The sequence below is a fragment of the Ochotona curzoniae genome, unplaced genomic scaffold (genome assembly GCF_017591425.1).
Source record: "Ochotona curzoniae isolate NIBS_2020 unplaced genomic scaffold, NIBS_Ocur_1.0 contig_43, whole genome shotgun sequence".
In the NCBI taxonomy this organism is placed as follows: Eukaryota; Metazoa; Chordata; class Mammalia; order Lagomorpha; family Ochotonidae; genus Ochotona; species Ochotona curzoniae.
This window is the reverse complement of record NW_024466218.1, coordinates 2,976,787-2,990,151: the sequence shown is the minus strand read 5'-3', so window position 1 is coordinate 2,990,151 and position 13,365 is coordinate 2,976,787. Positions and strand designations below refer to the sequence as shown.

The window sequence follows — 13,365 nt, the reverse complement described above, 5'->3', positions numbered from 1 at the left end:
TGCCAAATGTGTGAGCCATTGCTAAAACAATGCTTCAAGCGAAACTTGTACTAAAACTCATGGCACTTGTTCTAGAAAGTGAGTCTCCAGTCAGTGACTTAAGCTTGACTATGAAGACCTGGAAAAAGAAAAGCAAGCTAAACCCAGAGCAAACAGGTAAAAGGTGATTAGTTCTGGAACAAAAATCTGAGAAATTCAAAAAAAGAGGGAAGCAAACCAGAGAACCAAAGAGATTATTTTAAGATCAATAGAATGAATAAACCTCTTAATCAATTTAATCAGGACAAGGAGCAAGTGAACAGATTGTTAGTATCAGCAATAAAGAGCATTGCTACACACCCTACAGCCATTATCATAATTCTGGAAAGATTTATTTATTTATTTGAAAGGCAGAGCTAGAGAGAGGGGAAGAAAGAAGAGCAGCCTTTTTCTCACCTGGTTAACTCTTGCATTGTCCACAACAGCCAGGGATAGGCCAGCTGGAAGCTAGCAGCCAGGAGCATGAAAGGGGCCCAAGCAGTTAGGCCATCATGGCTGGTTCCCAGGTAAATTAGCAGGGAGCAGCTGAATGGGAATTAGAGAAGCTAGGAATCAAGCCAGTGTCCTTACGGGATGCTGGCATTGCAGTGCACGGTTCAACCCACTGTGCCACAACACCAGACCCAAGCAATACTGGGCACCTTTCCACAGTGATTCTGTCCCCTCGTCTAAATTTGCACATCACGGGTCTGCTGTCCCCTCTGCTACTGCCACCCTCCCCTTCATACTGTCCTCTCTGCCAGCTGCAAGTCACCCTGACATGGATGTGGTCTCGTCTTTTCCCATCGTCATCTCACTGCTTGCTCAAGTCTGCTGTGTTTTACACATCTTCCCTTTCTGCTCTAATCCTGCTGAAGACAGTATCAGGTGTGTGGGTGTGATTTCAAAGTTATCAGAGAAAGGTAGCAACTTGGAGCTCATGTATAATCTTCCCCCAGCTTTTTGCCCCATTTGCTGTTTGCTTTTCATTCCGTTTCTTTCCCTTGGCCTCTCCCCTGCCCGCCACTTCTCACACACACATTCACACATCCTCTTACGTCACCACATCACAGCTAAAAAGCGTAGACACTTAGCACTTGCATAGTCCATCTTTTCAGTGTAGCTGAGCATCATAATAGCAATGTCTTTTCCTCTCTGGGTTCCTACATTCCATTTCGATGCATGCTGCTTTAGTCACCTTTACTCTGAAACCCATCCCCCCCCCCCCGTCCTGCCTTTCTTTGTGTTTCATGATTTAAAAAAAAAAAAAAATGGATACTTTTTAGGAATCCAGATCTGCTGTGTTGTGTGTGGTCCCTCAGTTTTCATTCTCTGATGGTGTTTCCTAATTCCATGAGGCTATGAATGCTTTCTTTTTTTTTACTGTAGAATCTTATTTTTGAGTCGCTTACTGTTTGCATTTTTATTTCCATTGCAGAAAGCAGCCTCTTACACTGACGAAGATGACGTGCGCCTGGCCAAGGACTGCCTCCTGGTGTATTCTCAGGAAGAAACGGCATCTCTGCACGGCTCCATCGGCTGTTGCAGTTTTATCGAAGGAGAGTTCGATGACCGCTTTTTAGATGACCTGGGGCTTAAGTTCAAGACATTAGCTGAGGTTTGCCTGGGTCAGAAAATAGGGATAGAGACAGAAACTGAGCAGAGGCAAAAGCCTGTCGCAGACACAAGAGTGAACACAGCCTCGTATCCACTCTATGAGCAAGCTGCAGTTAGTTCCGAGACTGCCTACTCCTCCGGCGGCAGCAGCAGCGCTCACAGGTCAAAGCCTTTGCGTGAAGCACATGCAGAAACCGTAACTCAGGAAATAGTCACCGAGAGATCCGTGTCTTCCAGGCAGGGTCAGAAGGTGGTGCCACCTCGCACCGATCCTTTGGCTTCTAGCAATATCATAGTGACAGAAACTTCCTATGCCACAGGTGCCCCTGTGCCACCAAGCACTGTGATCCTGGCTCCCAGACAGCCCCAGAGCCTTGTGGTGACAGAGAGGGTGTATGCTCCAGCTGCCTCATTGGTAGATCAGCATTTTGCTAATGACGGCAGTGTCACAGTCACCGAGAGAGTCATACAGCCTAGTGGGGGCGTGCCCAACCCTCTTGACGGCCCCCAGCACCTGCAAGATTATGTTATGGTGCAGGAGCGAGAAAGCATCCTTGCCCCCAAGTCAGGCATGCAGCCCACGCTGGCTGTGCCCGTAGGACAGAATGTGACAGTGACCGAAAGAGTGCTGGCACCTGCTTCCCTGCCGTCCAGTTACCCAGTTCCCTCGGCAGCCTCTGTCATGACCCAGAGGACCACAGGGTCTGCAGCTAGAAGCGCTGGCCCTCTTCCCAGTGCTGGCTTAGAAGAATCTGGTCATTCTAGTTCCACCACGACCACTTCTTCCACCAGAGTCACCAAGCGTAGTACCATCCAGCAATCTTACTCCTGAGCCGCCATCAGCCCTAAACTGACATGGAGTTCAGCTAACAGTGACTGAGCATATGTTTTCTATATGCCAAGCATTTTCTATATGCCACGCACTACACATGTGCATGTCTGCACACATGTTCTGCTTACACCTTGTCCCAGCCACTCATGTGCCATGATAGGCCCTGTGTCCGTTCCCAGGAGCATGTTTCGGAACTGCTCCATGATTTTCTGAGGACTCGGTGATGATGCTGTTTAAGTGCCTTTTAGTGAGTTTTGCAAACAGTATTCTCAAGAAGTCAACAGAGAGGAAATCGGATTTTTAAGAACTTATCCTGTTAATACTGGGTACATCTAGTTGGTCCGCCGACTCCAACAGCAACCCCAAAAACTGATTAGATCTGCTTACATTCTGTCCTTTGCTGCACCTAACTGATTATCAGCAACCCATTTGCCCAAAGATGCATGGTGCAGTCTGGGCTATGGGCTGTGCTGCTGGTTTTCCTGAAGTCCTTTTTATTCTGAGATGAAATTCGGGGATGTTGATATGGCAAGAGCACACACTTTCTGAGCATGGGAGTGCACTTGTGTGCTTTTACTACCCGTGTTGCATGACCTTAAACATGACATTATATCTTCCTAGTCACAACAGTCATGAAACTTTTGAGCACTAAATCAATTGAATGATCCAAGACAAAATGCATCAATAAGGCAGTAAAATGCTTTCGTGTGAGAAAACTCAGGATCTGTTCCCTGTAAAGCAGCGGTAAGTTAGCAACACTGAGTTAGCCAGCTATATACTGTGGTAGATTCTGTGCCTGTTTCGCTGCTGTGCTGCCTCACTTGACTTAGGTACCAAATACTCGCAGAACTAACTGCATTTTCTTATTGCCAAAGTGTCAGAACGTTGCGTATTCCTGTAGTTATGAATTTGAAATTCTCATTTAATTTCATTTTCTCAGAGTCCTTAAGTGGCTAATCATGATTTCCTAAGTAGTAATCTGATCTGCCCAAAATCCTTGCCTTTCCTCTTAAAAGTTTTTTTTTAACTTATTTAGCTCTTTCAATATATTGTATTTTCCTGTGCCTAGAGACAATGTTTCAAATGCACATCAGTAATGATTTTATGTATTTTCTATAATAATGGTTTTCATAACTTTAGAGACTTTCCAAGGTGTTTTTCTTGGGGAAATAAAAGCTATTTCTTGACTTTTAATGTATTTTTCTGGGAAAATGAAACTTTTAACTGACTTTGTAAATTTTTTTTAATATCTTTTTTACTTGAATGATGCTTGGAAAGGATGCTGTGTGCCTCACTCATAGAGTAGAGAAGTCAGGACAAGTATTTTTGGCCTCATAAGGCTAAGAAGGAAAATTACTTTTCTTTGAAACTCTAGAATTTTTTTACCCTGCAAGAAGTTGTGGGTTTTTTTTTTTCTTGTTGTTGTTGTTGAATAAGATATTTTTGCAAAGTACACAACAGTAAATTGCTGTGTGAAAAATGTAACTATAACCTGTGTCCTCAGAGAACACTTGGTCTTAAGCTTCCTCCATGGGCAGGCTTGAACATGGAAACTGTTAAGTTGTACATAGCAACCACATCTTCCATGTGATTGCTCGCATTGTAAAAGGGTGATTTGCATTTGTTTTTGCATTTGTTCCTTGGGAAATTATATTTGTATGTGTATCTTCATAAAATATTTAAATATAAAAGACTACTTCCGAGTGAACCTTTCTCCATATTTCTTATGGCTCTATCACATTTTACAAGGAACATAGCTTGGAGACTAAAGGAAAGAACGCCCTAAAAGTGGGTGTTTCTCGAACTTTGCTTTTTAATTAGGATCACTGCCAGTCCAATTGGTTCAGAAAAGTGTTGTTTTGCCCTTTGTAGGTTCAGAGGTTACAAGATCCAGTTAGATTGGAGTTTCCAATAAACCATGAAACATTTGACAGTGGAAGAATATCCAGTATTTTAAAAGTACAATATCTGTTGTTCATCTGAAATTCACATTTACCAAGTGACCTGCTATTTCTATATGCCACATGGCAACCTGGCACCTAAAGAACTGAAGATCAGACTACCCATAAAGTGACACTGCAGCCAGGAAAGGTTGCCCCAGTGACCCATGGAGATTAAATCATTCTGCAGGCGTCTGAGAGGCTGTTCCACCACTTGTTGTAGTTACAGGGGAGAAAGGTCAGGGTGCTGCTTTAGTGAGAGAAAAAAAATGTGGGAAACACCCTCTCCTCTCTCAGGTCCAAAAATGGACTTGGACACAGGAAGATCAGGTATCTGATGAGCAGGCAGCCCTGGAGCAGTTACAGCAGCTGGTTTATACCCTGCCACACCTGGCTGAGTACATTGGGGCACGTGGTCTCCCAGTGCCTGAATTACAGTTGCCTTCCTCCTTTTTGCTGTGTAGTTTATTCTTGTGAGTCCATCCCTACTCTCTTGTTTGCCTCGTGTGTTTTACAACATCTGCAAGTCAACTAGCAGTAATTTTTCATTCTCTGTTGAAAGTGGACCACCAGATGTTTTTCTAACAGTGGTTTCCTTCTCTTGATTGTCAGTTGGCAGTCTGGTACAAATGCATTAACAAAGCAAAAACAAAGTCAATTAATGTGATTGTGTCTTTATATGGGAGAAACTCAGGAGTAATTTGAAGGGGCAGTTAGAACATGGATTTCTATGGTTTAAAACAGAACTTCAAACAAACAAGTTCAGCGGAGCAGAGAATGGTTCAGAGAAATCAGGCAGCCCTTGATCCAGAAGGGCTGCCGTATGAACAGGAAGTGTTTATAGGTAACAGGTGGGAGGTGACCTGGGAACAGTTTGGTGTCTGGGAAGCGACTGCTTCAATTGCTAGCCTGTGACTGGCTACAACTCAGCTACTGTTGATGCGGGCAGGGGGTATATTAATTTTACTACAGGTTCTTGTCATGCACAAGAATAAGGCTTCTTCATGTGGACATAGAGAAGGTATGCCAAGTGATAAAATTTATTCAAAAGTGAGAGAACATGGGCACTGGGCCAGAGGACTGGCCGAAAGGAGGAGGAATAGGGCAGTGGACATAGTACTTCCAGCCACAGACTGTGGTGGGACAGAGCCCCTGCCCCTCGTGGCTGTCTTACAAGGATAGGGGTGACACCTCCAGGTGGGTAGCCACCTGGGAAGTAGATGGTACCTACACCAGAGGAGACCCATGAACACTGGGACCATCAGAGACCTAGGCACACATTGGATACACACCTCTCAAGCCCAAGTTCAATCTCTAAGACCCTTTATCCCTAAGCTCTCTCTAAGGAGCCCAGGAATTAAGCAGGAGCTACCTAGCTCCTTTCTCAGCACTTTTCAGTAAATACATACTTACTTCCATGCTGATGTCACTGTCTGGCTTACTACACTCGAGGCAAATGAGCCAGAGTTCGTGGGAGTTCTACAATCGGTGAACTCTGGTCCTAAGTGGACATCTTACCAATGTCAAACTGATCCTGTTCAAAAGGCACTCCTGGGGGCTGAGTGCAGCTGTCAAGAACATGACAGGGAAGGCCAGATGTCCTTGGCCTGAAGTGCTTTCCAAATGGAAAAAAACTAGTCTCTAACGTGCCTGGGTATTTGGAAACATCTTTGGGAGCCATCTGCACGTGACAGTGCCGAGGTGATAGCTCTGTGCTAATTCGGTTCATCTGGGACTGGGTGTTGTGTTCATAGGGACTTCCTGTCTGGGAAGCTGGAGAGATCTTTTCCCTGAGAGATTACTTTGAAACTTGGAAAACTTGTTTTTGGTTGTTGGTCAACAGGCCTGGACATAAATAGCAGTGGGTAATCAGAGCTTTATTCTTGCAGACCCCTAGGGTGCACTTTGAAAAAATTGGGAAACTTCAGTCATGAGGCTATAAAGGAAAAACAAGATGGTGTTTCACTGTGATAGTGTTGGGTCACGCTGAGAAGTGGCCACTGCCTTACACCAGTGTTTGCCCGTTTAATGATAAGAAAAGAATGAGGAAACACTCTGCAAATGCAAGCATTTATACAAACCTAAAATGATGGTTCAGAAAGGATTACCCAAAATGCTTGTTGATAAACCTAAGTAAACCTTTGACAAAGAAGCTGCTCTTTTTTGTTTCAATATTTTAAGACTTGCTAACATACTTAAGGGCCTGAATTTGCAGGTCAGAAAATTATCTTTCCTAGATATTTACAATTATAAGATATAATTTTGATCTAAGAACAAATGACATCGATGCGAGAACAGTACAATGTTCAAGGATTCCTATGGATTTTTCTTGAAGATTTGATCGATTTTCGAAAGGCAGAGTGACAGAAGGAGAAGCAGAGAGCTCTGGCGCCCACTGGTTGACTGCCCACGTGGTCACCACCGTCAGGACCAGGACAGGCCAGAGCCAGAAGTCTGGCCCTGCATCCAGATCTTCCTTAGAAGTAGCAGGAACCTGAGCTGCCTGGGCTTTTTGTTGATGGGAAATTTTTTGTTTTTAATTACTGATTCAATTAGGCATTGCATTTGTCCATGATTCAATCTGGTAAGCTATATGTGTCCAAGAACTGATTCGTTTCTTCTAGGCTATTGAATCTGTTGCCATATAATTATTCCTAGTGTCTTCCAACAGTTCGTTGTATTTTTGTGGTGTTGGTTGTAATGTCTTCATTTTGTTTTATCAACTTTGTTTTGCAGTAGCCAGCTCTTCATTGATTTTTTTTAAGTTTGTATGTCATTTATCTGTGCTCTGAGTTTAATTATCTCCTTCCTTCTGGAAATGTTGGGTTTGGTTCTTGCTTTGCAAGTTCAGGAGCCAGCGTCTGAGGTCAATGTGACAGCAGGCGTGGCCTCTCCTTGGTCTGCGGGTGGGTCTCTTCCCCCTGTACCTGTGGGTGTCCCGATGTGACACAAGTGACATTGAACTAGAACCCATCCTAATGACCTCATTGTCTTACTGATATTTATAAAGGTCCTGTTTCCAAATACAGTCACATTCTGAGGTGCTTGGGATTAAAAATGCAATATGCAAAGTTGGGGCAAGCACAGCTTTGTCCACACACTTACCAACTGACTGACTTAGCGTGAACAGTTGTACCACATCTTCCCACTAAAGTCATGAATAGCTCTACCCAGCTGGTTGGTTAATTAGAAACATTGCTTCTAACAATGAGGAAATGAAAGGCTGAATTGAAAGTAGTCTGAATGAAGACACAGCCAAGTTTCTGTTAAAGCTACAGAAAAACCTGGGAGGTAATGAAAACACACACGCGTAGTTCAGCAGCCTCTACAGCCATGGGTTGGCAACAGCTACACCCCCAGCCTGGCAGCAGTGCCCTTGGGTTTGCCCTTGCTGCTGAGTGCTTGGTGGCTGCTGGAGCTCAGGTCCCACCATCGGCTCCTGCACTATGCCGTGCAAACACAGCTCTCCTCTACTTTGTAACCCAGGATTCCCTCTTTCCCTTACTTTACATCAGAGGCTCCTGTAGTTAGCATAATGATCTTTCCTAGTTTTCTTTTGTATTCTCAATTTAAGTCAATGCAATTTTGTTCTATGTCTCCTCTTCCAATATAGGAAAACGTGAAATCAAAATTAAGAAGTTGACGCTTTTCTTCCTGATGACCTCTTACAATGTCTAGAAGGCAGCTCACTTTCTGATGACTTTAACGAAATATGTGTGCTAGACGCCAGTGCACATTAATTCTACTGTACCCCCGGGGACCGATTAGCCTTTAGAGAATTCTTATCCGAGATCTACACTTCAGGAGTGGTCACTTAGTCCTTCAAATATGATCAACAACCGCGTCGGAAGGACTGCTGATCAGCATGACATAATAGAATGTCCCTGGCAGTGAGTGTTGGTGGGAATGGTGGTTGAGTAGACACTGGGCACAGCCCTCATGGCACATTCAAACACAGGTTGGCAGACTGCTTTTGTATCTGCTAAATATTTGCACACTTTGTAGACTTGGTTTAATGTTTGCCTGTTTGCTTACAATGAAACTCTAGCCTAGACCCTAGGTATTTCTGGCTAGTAGAAGTTGCTACTATTAAAGCATTAAAGCTGTCATTTGGTTAAGAGTCAAATTGTCTTAGAAAAAAATTGCCTTTTTTTCTATTAGTTTTATAAAAAGATACACATCTGGTCTCAACCCTTATTTGTTTCACTCCACTTTCCTCACATCTAAAATGTTCCTTTACCAAAATCTTTTATTACATATCCAAGTGTTAGGAAGAAGCCATATTAAAGAAAAAAATTTTTTTCTCTATTTCCCTGGCAGCTTCACAGCTATTTGGTCTTCTGTGTGATCCACAACCATCCCAGGTATTGCAATGGCTGACAACAACAATGGGCCTTGTAGCTTGTGTTCACTCCAATGTCTAACAAAGTCAGCCAACAAACGAATGCTTATCTGATTGACGGAATTAATGAATGGCCGCTCAGGAAAAATGAAAAACTGAGCTGGGTGTTTGTTCATTCGTCTGTTACTTGAGAGGTCAAGAGAGACACAAACAGATTGCTCCCATCCACTGGTCCAGCTCCCCAGGTGCCAACAGCAGCTAGGCTGGGCCAGGCCAAAGCCAGAGCCAGAGTGAGAAACTCCATCTAGCTCTCCCTTGTGGGTGACTGGACCCCAGTTACTTGGGCCATCACTGCTGTCCGCCAAGGTCTGCATTAGCAGGAAGCTGGAGTCAGGAACGGGAAGCAGGTAGCCAGTGCAGACAGTCTGAATGGGACACAAGCATGTTCCCCCCGCCCTCCACCCGGATCAGATGCCTGCCCCTTCCCGTACCGCACACCCTCGTAAATGTCCGCCTGGGCTACAGGGAAGGTCTAGGAACTAAACTAGATCGGATTGTTGTGCAAAATGAGAACTCTTTCTATGGACTCAGAATCTGAATGTGACGCTGTGACCCAGATGTCCCACTGCTCCCCACTGCTGCTTTCTGCTTCCTCCAGCTGAGAGGCCGCTTTCAGTCTCCTGTGCTCCAGCTCCACTGCAAACTACTTCTACCCTGGCACAACGTAACAGTTCTTTCGCAGAGATCACCAGTGACAGAGGGAGAACCAGCTCCCGGGGCACTGCAAAGAGGGCTATTGGGAAATGCACAAGATGCAAACATCATAAATGCTTATATAAAATCATAAAATTTTAAATGCTCCCACCTAAGGAAGCCCATATTGAGCTGTCTTATGATGACCTATGAGTATACTTAGCTAGTGATAATTCACAGGATTCTCCCTCTGGAGATATGCTATAATAAATAAATATGATGGGATAACAGAAACAAACAGCACAAGTAAAATTATCCCAGCCTGTGCACACCCACGTCATTTCCAAGCAATGAGTAAACGTGCATGCAATGTGCTTTGTAACCACAAGATGGCACTATGCACGCAGTAAAAGAGGCAAGTCCGTATCCATGCTGGGTAGGAAAATAAATAAAAATATAAATAATCTAATATAAATAAATCAACTAAAATCATATATAAGCCCGATAGTTTCATGAATAATGGAATCTCACAAAAGCCAACACTTGCCTTCACTGAATGTGTCTCTCCTAAATCAAGTGTGCTGTGGTTGCCTGGAATATGAGGCCCAGATTATGGAGGTCTAATAAGCGCTGAGCCAGTGGTAAAATAGGAAGCACCTTCCTGAAGGCCGGCCGTGAGCCTTTGTACTCCAGCCGCAGCGTCTTGCAGGGCGCAGGGAGTATTTGGTGCAACAGCCAGGAAGGCAGCACCTCCCACACTGGTGTACCTGCCTTCTGGTTCTAGCTGCACCCTCCATTCCAGCTCTTGCCGGTGGCTCCCTGGCAGACCACAGGTGATGACCAAGTGGGTTTGTCCGGCTGACATGGGTAGACCCAGGTCAACACACTTGAACACTCAGGCTTGCCCTCACTGTTGAGGCAGCAGTGCTGTGGAATAGCCATCAGCTGCCAGTCACTTCACTGACTCAGTCCTGCCGCTTTCTTAGCCTGGAGGCCCTACGTTAATACCACTCACACTTACCATGTGCTCCTAGTTTACACAGCCATTTCTTCTTTCACTGTAGACATCACTTATATTTGTCTCAATTTGAAAAAAAAAATAGTTCTATTTGCCTGCTTGAAAGTGCTTCTCTTGGTAGCTATATTAGTGATGGAAACACATTTTGTTCCAAGTTGGTAGCTTTTCCCTTCAATGACTATTTTCCAATCCTTTTACTCATCTTAATTAACTCTACGCAGAAATAGAAGTGGAATCCTGAGGCCATTTGAGAATGAGGTGTAGCCGTTAAAGCTCCTGCCGGCAGTACCTGCATCCCGTATGGTTGCTGGTTGGAGTCCAGGTTGCTCAACTTGCCAACAGTTCCCCTCTACTGCACCTGGGAAAGCAGTGAAGAGTGATTCAACTGCTTTAGCACCGACAGCAATGTAGGAGACCCAAAAAAAGCTCCTGTCCCTGGGTGGGCCAGCCCTAGCCACTGGGGCCACTTGGAGACTATACTACCAGATGGTAGTGTCTTTCTCTCTCTTTAACTCTGCCTTTCAAATAAACAAAATAAGTATATTTTTAAAAATAACCCCCTGTCCAATTGCTAAGATTCAGAATACAGGATGGAATTGGTGTGGGTGAAGGTAAATATTAAATGAGGCAGATATATTTTTCCTAGTGTTAGAGATGGCTGAGCCTCTTTCTCAGTGACACGCACATTCTGACAAGGCCTGTGTGGAAAGGCATGAGTAACTAGCTCAGTCTCTAAAGTGATGTCGTGCACAGGTCAGTATTTGGGCACATCCACAACAGCCTCCAAGTAGAAACCAAGTAGGGGGCCCAGCACAAGAGCCAAGTGGCTGAAGTCCTTGCTGGGATCCCATATGGGTGCTGGTTTGTGTCCTGGCTGCTCTACTTCCCTTCTAGCTCCCTGCTTGTGGTCTCGGAAAGCAGTGGAGGATGACCCAGGACCTTGGAACCCTGCATCCATGTGGGAGACCCAGAAGAAGCTCCTGGCTCCTGATTTTGAATCTGCTTGACTCTGGCCATTATGGTCACTTGGGGAGTGTACCCGTGGACGGAGGATCTTTCTCTCTGTCTCTCCTTCTCTCTGTAATTGTGCCTTTATAAGAAAAATAAATACATCTTAAAAAAAAAAGAAACCAAACAGTGGTCATGACCCAGGGTTGTGTGAGGAGAGGATGGGCCCTGGTAATGGGACGCTGGATGCTGATTTCCAGGGAGGATCTACTTGTAGATACTGCTACCCCGGAGCAAAGTCAGATTCAGGTGCAAGTGGTGATGACCTGCCTGATGGCTGGGCATCTTTGTCTTCTCTGCCTAATTTAGAATCTTGAACTACACTGCACACAAGTGTATTTAATAACAGAGCTCAAGCCAGGCCGAAGGTTCCCAACCAAGAAGGATGATGGAGAAACTGAACACCAAACTCTGGCTTATAACTATGAAACATAAGGTGCACAAATTGAAGATCAGTTGGAGACCTTCCTCTGAAATATGCTAACTGTATGTAGGGCCTTTTTCTGCTTTCACCGTCCATCCAGAAGAAGAAGATCCGAGGCTAGGACAGGGCTGAGGGCGCATGATCGCGCTGCATCATCTTAAGTCTCTGGCATCTTCAAGGCGTTGTTCAGAAAACACCAAGCTCAACCACATGGCAAGTTCCCATCCAAGCCAACCTCTTGTATTGCCTAAGTTTTAAGCTGTATATGTTGAAAAGACTGCCATTGCATTCCCAGAGCTGCTCCCGAAAATCATTCCATGGGAGACAAACAGGACGCTGGTGTTTCTCTTCCGGTTGTTCCTGCATCTTGCCGCTTTGGGCAAGGCTCGCTGGAGATGACTGGACCTGCTTGAGAACTCTTGCTGAAGAACCAAGGTTTGGGCAGAGGGTCAGAAACGGTGCGTGTGTAGGTTAGGGATTACATCAGCTATCAGAGAATCTGTCAGGTGTCAGCCAGCTTATAACAAACGGTCCGTCCAGGAAATGTTGGATCAGAACCTCTCGGGCAACTCTCAGAGCCAGCTGTGTCTGGTGCCTTTGGGCACTGCCGCGGGTGTCGGGTCTGACATCCTTGAGACCTCACTGTAGCAGGACTGAATTTATGTACCATCGTGCAACAGAAAGCTCTGGCTGTGTTAGGATCTGACACAAATCAAATCTGAAGTAAAGACACGTCTGTGAATTCATTGTGCTTGTCAAGCCAATGAAAGACTAAGGAGAACCTTCAGGTGGGTGGCTACTTCCTTTACGAAGAGTAGAGAGAGAGATTATTTTGAAACAGGATCGAAACTGCCTTCCAGCCAGCCTTGAGAGGAACTTCTGAGCCTGGAGCCGTGCATTCTGGGAACAGAGAAGCAACAACGGTAGGGTCCCCTCCCCTACTTGCCCAGGCTGAGAGGTTCCTCCCCGGGGGAGGGTAAGGAGGTTGGCCCACAGCTTGTTTCAATTCTTCACGGTGCTGTGATTGTGCTTTCCTTTACTTACTGAAATCGATGCCATTTTTTCTCCAGTGCTTAAAGCTTGGCCCTGACCATTTCTTGGTAGGTTGCAAAGTCTTCCATGAATGAAGGCTATTGTCGTGGGCTGGTGTGGATATCTGTAGGGAAAGAAAACTTAGACTCTGCAGAGGCTGTGGCTGGGGTGCAAAGTGCCGTTGTGGTTCAGAGCTTGAGGAGACTGTGCTCCCTACCCAGCCCAGAACCTCTTTTCTTTTCAAGATCATGTGAGTTTCAGAAACCAAATGAACAAAGAAAGCCTGTTTTTCTCTGAAGGGAAAAATCCACAAACCAAGAGCAACTTGGCCTGACCTTTACAGTCCCTGTTCGCCACGGAGCTGCTGGCTGTACCTTGTAATAACCCTGATCTTTCCACTCAAAAGGAATGCTAATCAGCCTGGCCTGGTCAACTGTTACC

At 45.1% G+C, this 13,365-nt stretch overlaps 1 protein-coding gene across 1 annotated transcript in view; it reads left to right on the top strand.

Moving 5' to 3' along the window:
- The window catches only part of DSG2 (desmoglein 2), a 30,929-nt gene extending 26,823 nt beyond the window's left edge, over positions 1-4,106 (top strand). Inside the window, exon 15 of the mRNA XM_040984654.1 lies at positions 1,457-4,106. Within this exon, the coding sequence (XP_040840588.1) occupies positions 1,457-2,467 (1,011 nt within the window). The 3' untranslated portion in view covers positions 2,468-4,106. The remainder of the gene's footprint in view (positions 1-1,456) is intronic.
- The last annotated feature ends 9,259 nt before the right edge of the window (positions 4,107-13,365 follow it).